This window comes from Callospermophilus lateralis, chromosome 9, assembly GCF_048772815.1.
Source record: "Callospermophilus lateralis isolate mCalLat2 chromosome 9, mCalLat2.hap1, whole genome shotgun sequence".
NCBI lineage: Eukaryota > Metazoa > Chordata > Mammalia > Rodentia > Sciuridae > Callospermophilus > Callospermophilus lateralis.
In genome coordinates, this window is record NC_135313.1 from 75,980,584 (window position 1) to 75,998,200 (window position 17,617).

At 39.0% G+C, this 17,617-nt stretch overlaps 1 protein-coding gene across 3 annotated transcripts in view; it reads right to left on the reverse strand.

Moving 5' to 3' along the window:
• Positions 1-17,617, reverse strand: part of Fmnl2 (formin like 2) — a 282,989-nt gene that overhangs the window by 18,587 nt on the left and 246,785 nt on the right. For all 3 annotated transcript variants that reach the window (XM_076865569.1, XM_076865571.1, XM_076865570.1), the window contains exons 10-16: positions 17,466-17,540; positions 12,935-13,045; positions 10,239-10,388; positions 8,299-8,400; positions 6,318-6,630; positions 5,787-6,002; positions 575-699 (exon numbers count right to left, since the gene is read on the reverse strand). In XM_076865569.1, the coding sequence (XP_076721684.1) occupies positions 575-699; positions 5,787-6,002; positions 6,318-6,630; positions 8,299-8,400; positions 10,239-10,388; positions 12,935-13,045; positions 17,466-17,540 (1,092 nt within the window). The remainder of the gene's footprint in view (positions 1-574; positions 700-5,786; positions 6,003-6,317; positions 6,631-8,298; positions 8,401-10,238; positions 10,389-12,934; positions 13,046-17,465; positions 17,541-17,617) is intronic.

Below are 17,617 nucleotides of genomic sequence, written 5' to 3' on the forward strand. Positions count from 1 at the left end.
CATAAGAGCAAAAAAGCTAACTAAAATACTATCTCTATTTCTCTGCTTTTTTTAGAGAGCAACTTCTAACATAGAGATAAAAGTGATGTCCAAAGTACACTACTAATTCCGACGAGCCGATTCAATTGCTTTCCATAATGAGCTAGCATAGACAGCTGTCACAGACTAAAACTAGTCATCAAACCAGGCAGTGAGTGTGAGAATTGAGTCCTTAATCTATCTAGTTCAATAAAGGATGTTTATGCCCTTTTATAAATTAATAGATGGGACAGTGACATACGAATTTTGTGGCATATACTGAAACTACTCACTGCATTTTTATTGCATTTTAACTTAATTTTATAAATCTAGTATTAGAACTGCCTTATAAAATAGTATCCAATGCTATTCTTTGATAGTGCTAAAGTATCTGCTTCTTTTGTACAATTGCTCTTTTATAGTTATGGTATTAGGACAATCTTAAGACAAAAAACACCATACTTTAGTAACAAAACCTGCAGATTAACAGAGCACCCATTTTAGCTTTGTTCTACGGAGAGCACCCCTCTAGCTTCTAACCAATGAGAATAAATACCTCCAGAATTCGCTCATCGTCAATTTCATTGAAGACTGTGCCATTGATCTGATTGGGCTTCAGAGCAACCCAGTTAAACACCGGCATTCTGAACTTTGTCTTGATTGGTTTCTTAATTTTCACAGCTAAAGATGTCAAAGAGAATGAAATTAAGATCCAAGACTCCGTAATCCTCAGAAATGATTAGACAACAGTCTCTACAGATGACACTTTAACACTGGAGGAAGGCTAGCAAGAGGCACCCAAAAATTTTGTTTCTTGTTACAAACCCAGAGCCTTGTGCGATACAGGCAAGAGCTCCACCACTAAGCTGCAACAACAGCCTTTTAAAAAAATTATTATTATTTTATTATTTTGAGATAAGATTGCTGCTACATTTTCTGGACTGGCCTCAAATTTGTGATTTTTTTCCTTCCTCAGTTTCTCGAATAACTGGTATTATGTGTATGTGCCACCTTTCCCAGTCCACATGTTTTTAAATGTGGAAAAGATTACATATAGCCTTGGCCAGAGCCATTCAAAAACTCATTTGGTTGAATGTCTTAAAAGCTGTCTTTAGGACCAAGATTTGGGGTTTTGTTTATTTTTATTCAGGAAACTAGATTGCTCCTTTATAGTTATGGTATTAGGACAATCTTAAGACAAAGAGCTAGAGAAAGCAAAAATTATTATTGTTATTAGACAGCAGAGAGGACAAATCCTGTCGAGTTCTGACATCCTAAATTCTTACTTCTAGAATACATATTTATAAATAAACCTTAAAGGATGATCAGAGACTATAGATAGTGGCTGTCTAAACCACCAGGAACATGATACACCAAGAAAGCTAACTTTCAGCCAGGGGGATACATTCCTATGGGTGACTTCAGTAGTAGAGATTATACTGGCTGCTGAGCTATTTCCAAAAGATAAGGGACCATGAATGGCCTAAATCAGAAAATGTCTAAGAAGACAGAAGGGGTACTTAGAAAACACAAAATTGTGTTGCTGCTCACAGATGGCCACAGCACCTTCTCCCTCTTTTTAATAAGCAAGTTCTCACTAGGAGTCAGCTATATTTCACTAGGTGTCATCAATGAAGTCTCTTAGTTGAGAGGATGGGATTCTCTTTCAGGGACCTAAGGGAAGTGCCAACTCTACTCACTTTAAGGAATGAACTTAAAAAAAAAAAAAAACAAAGCAATCCATTCAAAATGCCATTTTAATTCTACATTATAAGGAAGTCTTCCTATACTACTTATATACATTCTCTGCACCACTCTGTAGCCCAAGGAACTATTTGTGAGTTTCACTCTTTGCCATTATTAGCAAGGGAGGGAAGGAGAATTTGCACCTCAATGCAGAAAAAAAGCCAAACACACCCAAGTGTTTACTGGATATCTACCTGCCTGCCTCAGTTGATGTTTACTGAAAAAGGGAGATTGATAGTGCCTCTCATTCCTCCAGAGTTATGAAGGCCATAGGAAGAGCAGGAATGTCATCTGATAAATGCACACAGAAGCATGCAAGAACACAGAGACACAGCTTCTGCCAACCAGGACTTTCCACCATCAAACATGGCACCCTCACCCCCAGGTGTGTCAGAGTCCTCCTTACACTTCACTTGTGTCCATACTACCCATGAAAACTGAATCCTCTGTGGGACAAAGGAACATACCCTACTCTAGGCCGCCACTTCAGCAATGTGGGCAGAAGGAGACCACTGGGGGGTGGGGGGTGGAGATGTGGGGAGGAGGTGACAGGCTGGTGCCATTGCTTTCTACCTTTCCTCCACAGATACCACAGGCTTAGGCCATTCACTACCAGTTATTCTATTTGCAGTCTCCCTTCTTGTGACTCTTTAGCCAGATAAAGAACATGCCTGAGATCAGAACACAGGCAAGAAAGCTCTGGGGCAAGGTTTCTGACTTTGGGGATGGAGTTGGGGAAGAGCAGGAGGGTATACAGGTGACCATGATATACACTGCATCCCCAGGGTACAGACCAAAGAAAGTGGCTCTGAATGGATGGATGTTCCACCAAGTGAGCCATGGGACGAGTGAGAGGGCACTGGAAAGGGGCACCCAGTAGCTTCTACTTATTCTCCATGTTTCCTTAGAATAAATCTAAAATCCTTTTAGAGTCTGTATTGGACCCAACTATGACAATTAAACAAAAAGAAAAGAACATTCCTTTTCTTGGAGGAAAAGAAATGTGGCATATGAATCCAAGATTCCTGCCTACAGGACAATCATGTCTTCTACAGGTCAACTGAAATGTGTGGGCAGACCTGGAGTAACAGTCAGCCAACACCCAGACTTCCCACAGATGCAATGTCAAAATGCAATGGGTCAAAGTAAGATGGAGTGGAAAGATGTCAAGGCACAGTGCGACCAACAGGAACACATGGCAGATACTCAACACACTCGGTGAGGAGCAACCTACAGAAAAGCTTGATTGGCCCATCTTTTGTGGAAGCAGAGAGAATAGAGAAAATAAAAAAAAAAAATAGATATGGTTAGAGTCAAGTGGCTCAGTGGTTCAAGCACTCTTAGCATAGAATTTCATGCTTCTTGGACACACTTTACAAGGCAGCGCGGAGCCAAAAATTCATTTTCATTCAGGACTGCCTTGAAGATGTATTATTTTGTTTTGTGTTTTTTTTTTCTTTTTTTAGTCATTTTAAGAGGAGGGAAAGAAAATGTTTATTTCATTGTAGTGGTCCCAAACAGCCATACTGAACTATGTTAGGTATTTCATAGGATTTGAGTAATTTAATAAAAAATGAACATCCAAGATCCAACTGCTCATTGAGAGGATCTAAGCACATCTTTCCAAAGACAACAAAGGTCACAGGCTGCCCAGCAGTCCATCACAGGTGACCTACCCCAGGAAAGGGAGCAAGATTGTTCCATCATAGTCTTGAGGAAGTAAGCCTTACACTTTAAATGCCTATTTCACAATACTAATATCTTCTTTATAAAAGAAAGAAAACTCTAAACTAGAGATAAACTATGTGAACTTCCTCCTGGTCCCATGTTGTGACAACCAAGAGTATAGTATGCATTGAAAAGATAAAGAGATTCTGTCACTTGTGGACCTAGAGGTTCAATGAAATCACAGGTCTCTGACTTCATGGGAGCCCTGGGCATATCAGCTCAGCTCTGTCGCTAGTTCTCTTGGGACATTCTGAATTTGTCTGGCCTCTTGGTTCCAGAGGCAGAGCTACTGAACACACTGGTAAAACATCTCACAAGATTGGCTTTAATCACTACCGAAAACCAAACTAAAAATGAATAATAAAGAGATTAAAGGCTTTGCAGAAAATGCCCAATCTCAAGCTATCAAAGACTCATAAGATCTTGTGATCCTTACATCTTGTAAGACAGAATGTCTCTTATAATCACTGAACAATGGTATGGAACTAAAAAGGAGTTACTTCAATCTCACTGATAGTCTTCTAAAGGGCATAAGATACAATGGGACAACTTCCAACTGTGGTAAACCTGAAGGCAGCAGCTGGTTTTCAGCTGAGCACAGAGATCTACACCTTAAACTTGAAGTAATCAAAAGAACAAACTAATTTTTAAAATGAAGTAGTGCAAAGTACCCGGGACGGGGGGAGGGGAAGGAAATTAAAAAAAAAAAAAAATAACAATAACCAGGCAGGACATGCTTCTTCAGAAGGAAGCCCCAGATCTACACACTTTAGCCTCTGGCTATCACCTGCCAAGGCAGATCTGAATTCTGTGTTAGGGCTCAGGTGAATGGAAGTGGATGCTGAATCACACATTAGCTTTTGCCAGGGAGAAAGAAGCAGTTCCAAATGAGACATCACGGCAGACACATCTCACAGTGAGGGCTCCTCAGGGGGCTATAAGGAAAACTAATCAGGGAGCCCAGGTGCACGGGACAATTAGGGGTTTCCACACTTTATCACTGAGAACAGCCTGGTGATGGAATGGATTCCCAGGGCTTGTTATGAGGTTTGTTCATTTACATTCCACAATCCAACAGTTCCACGAAGACATTCCTCCAACTTTTCTCTTCAGAAGCAATAAAAGGTCTAGAAGAAAGTGGTAGATGGGAGGACCTTGAAGGGTAGAAATAAACCACCAATATACTATGAACATTACTCTAAATGGCAATTTGTTTGTGTGCTAGGCAGTTTAATAGAAGTCTAGATGGAAGTAACATCATGAATCTGAGGTAGAACGAATGTGGTAAGAGCAGCTTGCAGTGTCTACAAGGGCTCCAGTCACTAGAGCCAATTAGCCCTACTAACTGGCTGGTAAAGCTGCTGATGGCACCCTTGAAGGGATAGAGAATAGGAAATCTTTATAGCCAAGACTATCTTTCAGACCTCAGGCAAAAGTCTCTGAAAACTACTGCAGCCTCAGAAGTGGAGGCTGATAGAGCAGTTGTTCACAGCAAATAGGAGAATTCATAAAAGACTAGAGTGAATGAGGAAGCAGTTACCCAACAACACAGGATGGCAACCTCAGAGCAGTCCTGAATGTCTGGGAGACTGCTTGTAGCATTATAGACAGAGCAGAAATTCATTTCCAAGAGTCAAAAATAAAAACTTATATCAAATAATTAAAGTAATGCCCTCCTCCAACTGGCCAGCCCCTGGTTATTTCTGGTGAGCCAGGTGCTACACTCCATCTCCTAGTTAGCAGGACAGCAAGAGTTATTATGAAGAAGCCTTTCAAGGCACTGTTGTTGGCAGCACTTCCCCTTGAAGTTTAATCTGCTTCTGCAAATTCTGATCTCCTTAAATGCTCAGAAGACATGCGTGGAAGCCTGTGTCAGGCAATTACACATAAAGGCATTTTTCCATTTTATATATGACATTTCAAATTTCTTAAAAATGAAAAAGACCCAGAAGCACTTAAACTCTTTGCTTTAACCACTACAAGTGTCTAAGAAGTGTTTGCTGAACTCGCAAAAATGCTCTGGTCCTTATGAAGGCAAGTTGTCTCTCTTCTTTCAGTTGAAGGTGGCAAGATGAGGTGAGAGATCAGAACCTCCTGCTAAGGAAGAGTGTGACAAAGGCCAATGCTGCCCATGTATGACAATTTCAGCTACACTACCAGAAATGTTCTTATACTAAGAGAAGGTCCATATCATTGCAAAAGACCTATCTTCTAAAGAAAGGCTTTAACTCTCTGGGGGTGGGCAAATGAGCACTTCTTACATGAATACCCTGGTTTTAATTCTGTGCTCTTACCTGCTAATCCTGAGTTGAAAACCACTGTGGGTGAAGATGTTCCAGGCAGAGGGGGTGCAGAGGGAGGAGGGGGTGGTGGCAGAGGAGGAGCTGGCACAGTCTCTGCTGCAGGACCAGGGAGAGGAGGAGGTGGGGGCGGGGGAGGAGGAGGAGGAGGAGGAGGAGGTGGGGGAGGAGGAGGCGGAGGCATAGGTGGTGTTACTGGGCCATTTTGCACTAGAAGAAAAGAAACCAATTGACTTTGAAAACAGAAATGGTCTTCCTGCAACATGTTGTGCATAGAGACAATATAAAAACATTAAAATGATAAAGGTTTGCTATCCAAAACCATAAACTTCCTTATCAACAAATGAGGAAATACCTGAATATAAGTGAAATGAAGATTTATAACCTTAATCTCAAAACAAATAGTTCTTAAAATCAGTAAAACAATGTGCCAACAAAAGCAAAGGACAAAAATGGACAACTGGTAAAAGAAGAAACACAGATAACCTGATTGTATAAACTTAGTTCTCCCACATGGCTTCTTACCTGCTTCAGGTGTGTCTGATGATAGAGGTAGTGGTGGGGGAGGAGGCGGCAAGGGTCCCGAGGAGGCAGCCCCTGAAACTGGTCCCACAAAGTTACCCGGTGCTGCATCTGACCCCATGGACATTGTGCCAGAAGCCACAACTGGCAATATAGCAATATCCCCATCCCCTTTCTTCTGAATTTTAATGGTCCCTTGTTTCTCCAGTTCATGAATCTTTTTTTCCAGGGTAGACTGTCTTTGAATGGCTTCTTCTTTTTCTTTAACCATTTTTCTTAATGTGTGAACTTGGGTATTTGCATCTTTGTAAATTTCCTGCAAAAGAGTTCATGGCTAAGAGTTTGTCTCTGCATGACATTCATATTTATGACCATCAGATTGGCAAACTGAGGATAAAGGAATTAACTAAAAAGAGAGAAAAAGGGACACTGAATATGAATAAAAGTTCTATGAAATTCAGCCAGAATTTATATGGTCCCACCAATTATGAATTATACTACTAATACATGCAATATACTCCAGCGACTGTTATTGCTAATTAAGTTCTTTCCATTTAATGAATCCTGCTAACTCAATTTTCCCTGCAGGGGGAAAGGAAGAGAGCAGAGATGACTTTTATTCCCAAAAGCTGACTTTGAAATGTTCCGAGATGTTCTGCTGATGTGGCATGTTTTCCTTTCACTAATTTTCAAATCCATCTGTAAATCTGAGGTACACATATCAGCTAATCATAAACAAAGGGCCCTAAATCAGACTTGGATAGAAGTCAGACTAGGATTAAAAATCCGCAAAGCATAGACTAATCTATTCATGAGTAACCAGGGGCTGACTGTTCTTGAATGGGTTTCTCTGGCCCTCATAATGCCCCCTTGACCAATCTCAGGACAGCAATTGTTGTAACGTTTTCCTTTTGGTAATGCAGTTAACAAAACAGGCCTGAGCTTCTCTCCACTAATTACTTATTTCTGTGTAGGTTTTTAGCAGAAAACAAAGAAGTTACAATTTTCAATTCAAAGGCTGCCCTGGTTTCTTTTATTAGGGGCCCATAGAAGTTCCAGTGAAAGGAGTTTTATGGAATTGAACTTACTTGCTGGGCCTTGCACATGTGCTCTCTCACCACAAACCTCCAGCAGGCAGGGAAACATTCTTCACACCCTGTCTATTATTAATAATCTAAGAGTCTGAACTTGGAATTGAGTCCATATGCTACAACTTTGTCTCGATGGTGTGCCAGAAAATAAATTTCCAGAATTAACTAAGGGACATGTCAGAATATCAGGCAACACACACAGACATGATAACCATCACATAAAATGTGCTGCTGCATTAAACAGTGTTGTAAGGGCAAGCCATTTGCCCAAACCCCCTCCAGGCATGTTGGTGCTTTTATGTTCTGCACAATCCCAAGCACACGGATGGCACTCCATAAATACCTGACATGTAAGTTAAAACAACGCTATAGCCAAATCAAATAACTGGGATTATCTGATAATAAAATGAATTGGCTTTGCTTTTTCCTTTTTCTCTTGGTGAATGTCACCAGGTCTAGCTTATGCTGTGATTCACGGTTTCCACAGCAACCACCAAACCCAGTTCTGAGTAGAAGCAAAGTAAAGGAATACAATGAAGTCCAAGTCCTAATAAAAATAAATAAGTGGCATGAATTAAATCCATGCCATGTTTTTATTTCCTTCTAAATGGGTGAGCCTCAGAATCAACTCATCCTCCTCCAAATGGGAAAACTTTTGCTCCCAAAATCTGTGATAAGGAAATCCTGAGCCTCCAGTATATGAGTGCATGCACATGTGTACACAGACTCTGACTACATGTACTTTCCATTGAAGGATCACCTCTGAAATGGCCCGAATAAACATGCTGCATCAATGCTTTCCTCTGAAATGAACATGCCCCACATTCAACCAGCCCAAAGCTGGACCACATCTACCATCACTCCACCTGGGGGACTGTCATCGTTACACTTACTCGCACAACATCCAGTTCCTTGTTCCTCTGCATGAGCTGCTTTTCCAGTTCCACAATCTTAGACATGGCTTCATTTTCTGTGTCTTGCAGTTTCTCAGATAACTGTAAAATGTTGAAAAGGAAACTGTGTCACGACACAGGATCATTTAGACCAGGTCCTTAGTTCTCAGAAAGTGTAGCTCTAAGACCTTTAGGGGCCCTTTAGAGTCCTGCATGTGTTATACAAATTGTTCAATGGAAATGTTAGTATTTATAATATGGTTCTGGAAATACATTTGTTTCTCCCAAGAATAATTTATACATGATCTTTAAAAACCTCAGTGTTTAAATATCCAATGTGTCTCCCTCCGATCCTTTGGAGCTAGCAAGGGTTGAGAACAGTAAGGTGAGGGAGGAGAGTCATCCCCATCCCCAAGAAAGAGATGTCAGGTAAAAGCTTTTGAATATTGTTGATGTAGCTGGAAAAAAAAAAAAAAAAAAGCACTACAGATTGTTTCAACACAAATTATTCAACTAATAAAAGCTATTTGGAGGAGCCATTCAAATAAAGATGGCCTGCTACAAAGTAGACTCTATGGTCATACTAGCTGAGGCTGAATAAGAGATCGGGGGGGGGGGGGGCAGGGGGGAGAAAGAACATGCACTATTTACTTAAAAGGAGCTTTCTGCACACAGCTGTATGATTAAGCAACTTCTGATTTCTTACATCTTACTAAAAATGATCAGTAAGTAAGGGAAATCATATAGAAAATGTAAAGAGGAAGAGTGAGATTTACACTAATCAGGCTCAGAACAAAATACAAATCTCTTAAGGGGAGAGATACTGGGCTTTTAAACTGTTTGGTAAATGCCAACTAGCTCACTGTAGTATTTACAAAAGGAGAGTTGGGGGCTCAGCACAAGCCAGGCAGATGCCCATTTTCAAAGTAATGGTAAAAGGCAAAGGAAATGACACAGACCAGTACTTAAAAATAAAATATGGGGAGAAATATGTGGGTTGTTCAAAGGGCAAAATAATATTCCCCCAAATGGGGACAATCACTTCACAATAAAGAAAAGTGGTAATCAATTCAGGCCAAAAATTTGGTTCAAAATTCTTGGGTTTCTCTGTTTGTTCTTGTACTCTCTGAAATATTTGTTTAATGAACAAATAAACAACCTCTGAAGACTGTTAAGACTCTTATTCTACTTGGTCTGTGGTAGGAGGATCACAAGTTCGAGGCCTGCCCCAGCAACTTAGTGAGAGCCTGTCTCAAAATCAAAAGATCTGGGAATGTAGCTGAGAGGTGAAGTGTCCCTAGTCAATCCCCTGTCCTACACACACACACACACACACACACACACACACACACACAGAAGATCAGATCACTACCCCAATATAGAGATGACACTGTTCTGAGAGGACAGTCTTCCTCAATGAAGATGATATTTGGGAGAGCTCACTGATTTCCTTAAAAACGTCTACTGCTAAAATGAAACTATTAAGTGGTTAAGATAGGAATATTTAGATAAGCATCAAAAGACACTATTTAATTATCTCCATGGGACTGTGTGGACATTTTGAGAAGAAGGTGGCTAATGTTCAGAAAATACTTATTCATCTCATGCCAAATTCCCATATTTCATTCCCCTCTAATCCCTTAGGTAATGCCAGTGATTCAATCCTCCTGTGCCTGTAACTGATTGTCAGGACAAGCAATTTATTTTGCGGTCCCGAGAGATAGGTCAGCTGAGGCAAAGCAAGGGGTTCCACTTTGCTTTCAGTAACACATCTGCCTTCTTTGAAAGAGCCCAGAATGGTTTATGATAATTCTCTAACCCGGTCACAGCTCATTTCTAGACTCTGATTCTTTTAAGTTACTGCCACAAAAGTGTATGTTAGTTCTACTTTGCACCCAGAGGGAATGCCAGCAATTTTCCCTTTTCTGAGATGTAGTTACATGAGAGATGTTTTCTTCCAGTTCTTCCACCCTCTCCAAGGCTGCATTCTTGGTTTCTGCATCTTCCAGCAGAGCTCCTACGTCAAACACATTGTCCAGGTAAGCCTGAATCTGTACTTGCAGCTTGTCACTCTCTGTGTGTTTCAGCTTCTAAAAATCAGAATTTGAGAGGTGACATTAGCTTATCTTTGGAAACAGAACATACTTACCCAACCGTCTACAAGGTTTGTTTCTTCCCAAAGTCCAGCCTTTTCCAAAAGGTTTAAGACATCATCCTCCTTAAGAGAATGATGAAGTGACTATTTAAGAAGGTAGGATCAGATTGGTCTCTTACCCATCAAATATTTACATAACTATGTAAATATTTAATGTGCACACATGTAAATATATAAAATATACATATTTACATGTGTGTATTTACTTACATGATTTTCCCCCCAAAGCTTCCTACCCCATGTAGTTATACTCCAATCTAAAACAATTTGATATATGTGAAATCAAGAAAACAGAAGAACTAAAAGTAGTTTTGAGAGGGAACGGTCAGAAGCAACATAAAACTTAAAGGGGTGTTGGGGTAGTAGAGGAGATTGTAGTAGGTGCATCTTGCCTGGATAGTGATGGTGGACCCAGGTGGGACACAGAATTATACAGGAGGTGACTTGGGCATTAACCTGGGGTTTATTTATTTTTTAATTTAAGTTGTAGATGGACACAATACCTTTATTTTATTCATTTTTATGCGGTGCTGAGGATCAAACTCAGTGCTTCATGAGTCAAGTGCTCTGCCACTGAGCCACAATCCTAGCCCAAATCTTGGGTTTATTTTAGTGCAAATTTCTAGAGCTCACTCTTCATGAATGCTTCCCTAAGGCAGTGCCCCACATCAACAGCTCAGGGCTTCCAAAGCACAGATCAGAAAGCTTTCCCCAGTTCACTGTATCCCTGATCAGGGATCCTGAAGGAATTCAGATACTACTAAGATAAACTTGCTTCAGAGAAGGCCAAATAAATCAATGAATCTTCTCTACAAGAAACATTAGTTATGAATTTTCCTGAGGATAAATGAGTGGCTTGAATAATATCTGGCACATTGATAATGCCAATAGCATTTTTGAACAAATCAAAGACTACATGCAAAGCTGCTTCTGTAAACTAATATGGTATTTATGTTATGTATTCATCATATTACTTTTCTAACTACCTCTATCTATTAGAGTGCAGAACCAATATACTTACAAAGTTCAAGAAATAGAGTTTTGATAAAATTTAAAAATTTTAAGAGGAATTCCACTTCATGTAAATTCTTGGAAAAATGGGTTTTCTGCTAGGTTCTAACCTACAATTTAGCTTATTTTGAAAGAGGGTATGTTCCACCACAGTTCAAAACAAAGGCCAGAACAGAAAATGATGAAAATGGTGAAGAAATTTCTTGTGATTTTTCACAAGATTCACAATGAATAATAGGTATTCACTGATAGGTCACCAACCTGCCATTACACATTGGAGTATAAAGCAAGATATCACAAAGCCAAACCCAGAAAACCATTAGGAATTTATGTGCCCAATTTTTGTTCAAATACTATTGCTCTGAACATATGAGGAAAGAGGACAGATAAACTTCAACATCAATGCATAAAAAATTCCTTTAAATACAATATTCCAAAAATGGCATCAGTGGGTCTTTAAATTATAGGAAAATAATTCCAACATGTCTTTAATGCAAATCCATTATGTCTCTCCCTGAGTAGAGACTTTAGACATTAGGACAGTCTACTCCAGGGTAGCTTGGTTGCTCTGGTGAGCAAGGCCCCTCAGGTCAAGAGTAACCATCTCTGTGATTTTTCCCTCCCAGGGCTGTGAAAAGACAGTGCTTGAAATCTCAACTTCATCCCTCATGAAGATGGATAGCTAAATATCACAATTGTCCTATCATCTCCATAGCTAGAAACAGCCTTGAAATTGAGGTCAGTAATTCCTGCCCAATCTTCCAAATTCAACTGGACCATTTCTATATGGAAAGAAAAATAAAACTGTCTAGGAGTCAAAGGACATGCTTTGCATGCATAGATTCTCATGTCCATTTATGATTTGAACATCAACTTTCAGTTTCTTAACTGAAGAACTTCAGGGAACTAGCTGAGCACTTCTGCAAGGAAACCTGGAAAAGAGAAATTAAACACCCCTCTCCCAAAACCCAAAAGTGGAACTTCTAAAGCCACAAACTGTTCAAGCAAAAATTAACAGCTTCAGGAGGAAGTTTCTAGTCTTCATTTCCTCATTATTTATCCTCCGAGCATTTCTCTTCACTCTACAGCAGTCTTGGTTTGACTTTCCTTGCCTAGATGGGGCCCTCAGAATAACCAAGAACGCAAACTGTGAAGCAGTTGGGTGAGTGATGCAATGAGACTTGACCCAGACTTGAGCTCACAAACACAGGCAAGCTGCAGCCGGACTGCAAGAGGTCATCTGGCTCCTGTACTAAAAGGCTGCTGGCAGAAGACTGCCAGAGGTCCCAGAAGGTCTACAAGAATCCAGTTTCTCTGGCAGATTGCATCACTTGGATTGGTTCCTTTTAACTACACGACAGTAGTTGACTATGCAGAGCTTTAAGCATTCCTTAGCCACTATAGAAGTGCACTGAGGGTAAGCAATAAATCAATTTTTACACTGAAGCCAAAGGTTATAGCTATACTCACATCCAAATACTCATCCAGGCCTAATTTGGTGAATTCATATTGGAGGTGAACTCTGAAGTTCATATCTTCTACTGAATGGACTACAATATTAATAAACTGCATCGAGGCCACCTGAAATGAAATTGCCAAGGGATTAGACAGATGTTAAACTTTTTTCTCATTGAATCATAGGCATATGCTTTTAATACACAAATTAGGCTCACTTACCAAGTCCTTCATTTCACTGGGTCTTTAATAACATTTTACAATGTTTTTAATTTAAAAAGTCATAGAGTTACCACAATAAGATACTACTTCATAGCCACTAGGATGACTGATAATAAAAAGAAATATAATAAGAAGTGTTGGCAAGGATGTAGAGAAACATGAAACCCTCATTCCTTGCTAGTGGGAACATAAAATGATGTAGTCACTTTGCAAAGTGTGACAGCTCCTCAAAATGTTAAAGTTACCATGTGACTTATGTAGCTAAAAGAAACATATACACATAAAAATTTGTACACAAAAGTTCATAGCAGTATTATTTATAACCACATGAAAGAACCCAATGTCCACCAACTGATGGATAAACAAAACGTGGTTTATCTACACAATGGAATATTGTGCAACAATAAAAAGGAATGAAATGGCTGATACATGTTATGGCATGGACAAACTTGAACATATCATAGTAAGTGAAAAGAACCAATCAAAAACAATCACAGAAGAGTTGGGGATATAGCTCAGTGGCAAGGTGCTTACCTAGCATGCATGAGGTCCAGGGTTCAATCCCCAGCTCAACACACACACACACACACACACACACACACATACACACACACATACATTTTATGATTCCATTCATCTAAAATACCCAGAACAGGCTAAACTATAGAAATAGAAAATAGATTGGTGATTGCCTAAGGGTGGGGGTAAAATAAATAGAAAGTTGCTGTTAACAGGCACAGAGATTCTTTGCGGGGGGGGGGGGGTGACAGAATATTCTAAATTGTGGTGATGGTTAAAAAACCTACTATACACTTTCAATGGTAATGTGGAAGTTATGATAATCATATTTCGGTAAACCTGTTCTTAAAAAGTCATATAGGTACACACCGCAATTCAAGTAAATTAGTACAGGTATATAAAGAGCACAAAAATATGAAAACTATTGCAAACAACAACATTTAAATCACCTATAACCCTCACTACAAGGTAATTTTTTCTAAACATTTTCTCTGTGCTTCAGTCTACCAAGAGAACAGGAACAGAGCTTTGGCCCATCTTTCCATGCAATCACCCTGTGTCTATTCCATGAAAGCTTTGATTTGGTGCTTTCTCCTCACAATTGCAGCAGTGGCCCTAAGATCTGTACCAGAGAAAACTAGTTTCCAATCTAATAAATAATAAAACAGAATTCAACAGATCTACTTTGCTCTTGATAGTGACAGTCTTTTATGGTGGAAATATCTTGCTCAGGCTTTCCCTCAAAGGCAATGACCCAGCAGAAGCTCCAGCAAGAAGGTAAAGTGACTGAGGGACTCAGGTTCATGATCACCAACCTCTCCCCAAGACCAATTCCCCCCAGCTATTTTGTTATACTTGTTGATAGACATTTATTTATTTGTTTGTTTGTTTATTTATTTATATGCAGTGCTGAGTATCAAACTTAGTGCCTCACACATGCCAGGCAAGTGTGCTATCACTAAGCCCCAGCCCCAGCCCCTCCCCTTAGCTTTTTAAAAATTGTCTTTACTAAGTTCAAATCCTCTTGGAATGTTATATACTGGATATCTTTGGAAGATGTATAAACTCTCTAAGTTACAAGGGGACTCTACTACAATTTACCAAAAAGTATTTCAAGGTCTATGGTTAAATGAACTTAAGAAATCATTTTCACAGTTTTTTGTTTTCTTTTCTCCACAAAAAACACAGAAAAGGGTCTTAAACTACATATAAAAAAAAAGTTACATGCTATGAGGAATATGTTGTTTGGGAGATTGGGCAATGTAACTGCATTCCCAATTTATCAAAAACTTCATTTTCTGGAGGGAAAATGTGGTTGAATTCTAGCATCTTCCCATTTCTCTTCTGAAAAATAGATCTAAATGATCTGCTGACTTTATAATAAACCTAAAAGACAACTATTTTTATATGACATATGAATCCAGCAATAATAGTACTTGGGGTTTGTTTGGGGAATTTTCTTTGTTTGTTTTCATAGTAAGGATTGGAACCCAGGGATACTAACCACTGAGCAACATCCCCAGTTCTTTTTACTATTATTACTTTTTTTTTTTTTTTTTTTTTTTTTTTTGCTACAGGGTCCTGCTAAATTGCTGAGGCTGGCCTTGAACTTGTGATCCTCCTGCTTCAGACTCCCAAGTCACTGGGATTACAGGTATGCACCAGTGCCCAGCAATGCCCAGGAGAGGTGAATTCTTGCAGCCTGTCAAGAAGGTACCTTGCATGTGTGCATATGAGTAAGTGAACTGACAGGAACTGGCTCCAATCTGTAATACAACGGTATACGTGTTTTATTGTTGTTGTTGTTATAGTTGACAAAAGAGTGTATTTTGACATATTATACATACATGGAGTATAACTTCCCATTGTTGTGGTTGTACATGATGTGAAGTTACACTGCTTGTATATTCATATATGAACGTAGGAAGTTATGTCTGATTCTATTGTCTTTCCTATTCCCATCCTGTCCCTTCCTTTTATTTTGTCTAATCCAATGAACTTCTATTCTCCCAGTCTCTTTATTGTGTGCTACCATCTGCATAACAGAGAGAGCATTTGGCCTGTGGTTTTGGGGTACTGGTTTATTTCACTTAGCATAATAGTCTCTAGTTCCATCCATTTATGAGCAAATATCATAATTTCATTCTTCTTTATGAACAAGAAAAAAGTATTCCATTGGGTATATATGCCACATTTTCTCTATCCATTCATCTGTTGAAGGTCACCTAGGCTGGAATGTTATATACTGGACATCTTTGGAAGATATATAAACTCTCTAAGTTTTTAGAATTGAGCTACTATAAACATTGATGTAGCTAGGTATAGACGTTTTAATGGGCTTATAATTTCAGCAAACTCAAATGACAAGGTTAGCAGTTATCATAAATAAGTAAGATGGGTCATATATAATACAATAATGGACAGTGAAGATTGTGACAAATTGGAGATAATATCTTTAAAGAAACAGGGGCCTAATGTTATCAGACATTTTTAATAAAAATAAAAAATCAAAATCTAACATTACGTTCACCAAGCCTGTAGCATGGTTTCAGTCTGGGGCCTCCAGTTTGCAACCTCAGCTCTAATCAAACAAGAAAGTTCCTCCTTACAAGGAACAGAAAAGAAGCTGGTAATGTAAACCAAGGCCAGACCTCTTTACATATTCATTACCAGTGCCAGCATTCGCCTGAACTTCTCCAGAAAATCCTAACAAGAATACAAAAGTATGCATTGTTTCACCTACATGTTTTTTCATTTTCCAAAAGCAAATAACATGCTTTATGGAAAAGAACAGTTTCTCTATAAAAGATTTCATCTTTCTCACTGATTTTGGAAGGAGATGAAGGCTAGGGATGCATATAAAATTTGAGGTCCCAGAAAAAAGAAAATTCACATAAAAGGGTTAGAAATTTGAAAAGCTCTGTTTTACACTTTATAGTCACTAAAGCAATTCAAAATAAAATTTTACATGACATCCTAAGTATAGGCTTTGCAATGTAAGAACTGTTTGGGATAATTGCTCCAGGTTAGGTTAAACTCAGTTAAGGATCTCCAGGGTCCAGAAGGTCGCTAGAGCAAGTGGACTGGGTCAAAGGCTACAGCGGTGTATAATGTGTCAGGAAATTCTCTATGGTAAATCCCATCTCAGTCCAGAAATAAGATTTGAGCATATGGATTCAGAAGTGTTTAAATGTATTTTGCTATGCTCACCTGAGAACAATAGCACTGCTATGAAACCAGATGTACTGCATGTGATTTAGCCTGCTAAGAAGATGTACAGTATGATTATGCCATCACAGAGTTACTAAAGGAGGAAAGAGATTGAAGGAGGGGGAAATCACTGCTGAAGAGTCAATTCTACAAAGCAAAGTGCATAGTTTTTGAGAATACAGTCTGGAGAAGGGCAACTGACTGGAGTCTGCAAGAGTCAAAAACATCAAGATTCCTTATACCCTATAAATATTATGTAGTACCATTGGTAGTTCAAGTTGGCAATTTTAAGCATTTGAACCAGGTCTCAATTTCCTTTTCCCCAGTTGTGTGGCTTCCCCCTTTATTTGCCATACATAATCAGCACTCTTGGTGTTTACTGAATGTGTTTGAAATTAATAAAACTGTAAACAAATACCACAAAGGGAAAATACAGATGAAGAGAAACATTCTAGAAAGGATCTATATATAGCATATTAAACTCAATTTTCTGTCTGTCCTGTATAACACATGTGTATGTATATGTATGAATATACTTAGGGAAAAAGTGATGAAACTGAGTTTGCTTTGTTGAACATAGTATTAAATAACTCACCATAAAATCTATGTTATTGTCTTCATTCCTGAAATGTTCCATCAACTTCTCGAAGCGCTGTTTTTCTCCACAAACCTGAAACATACATTTTTGTTGCCATGTCACATTCCAAACACAAGCATTCCAAAATTAGATATGGAAATTTCAGCATT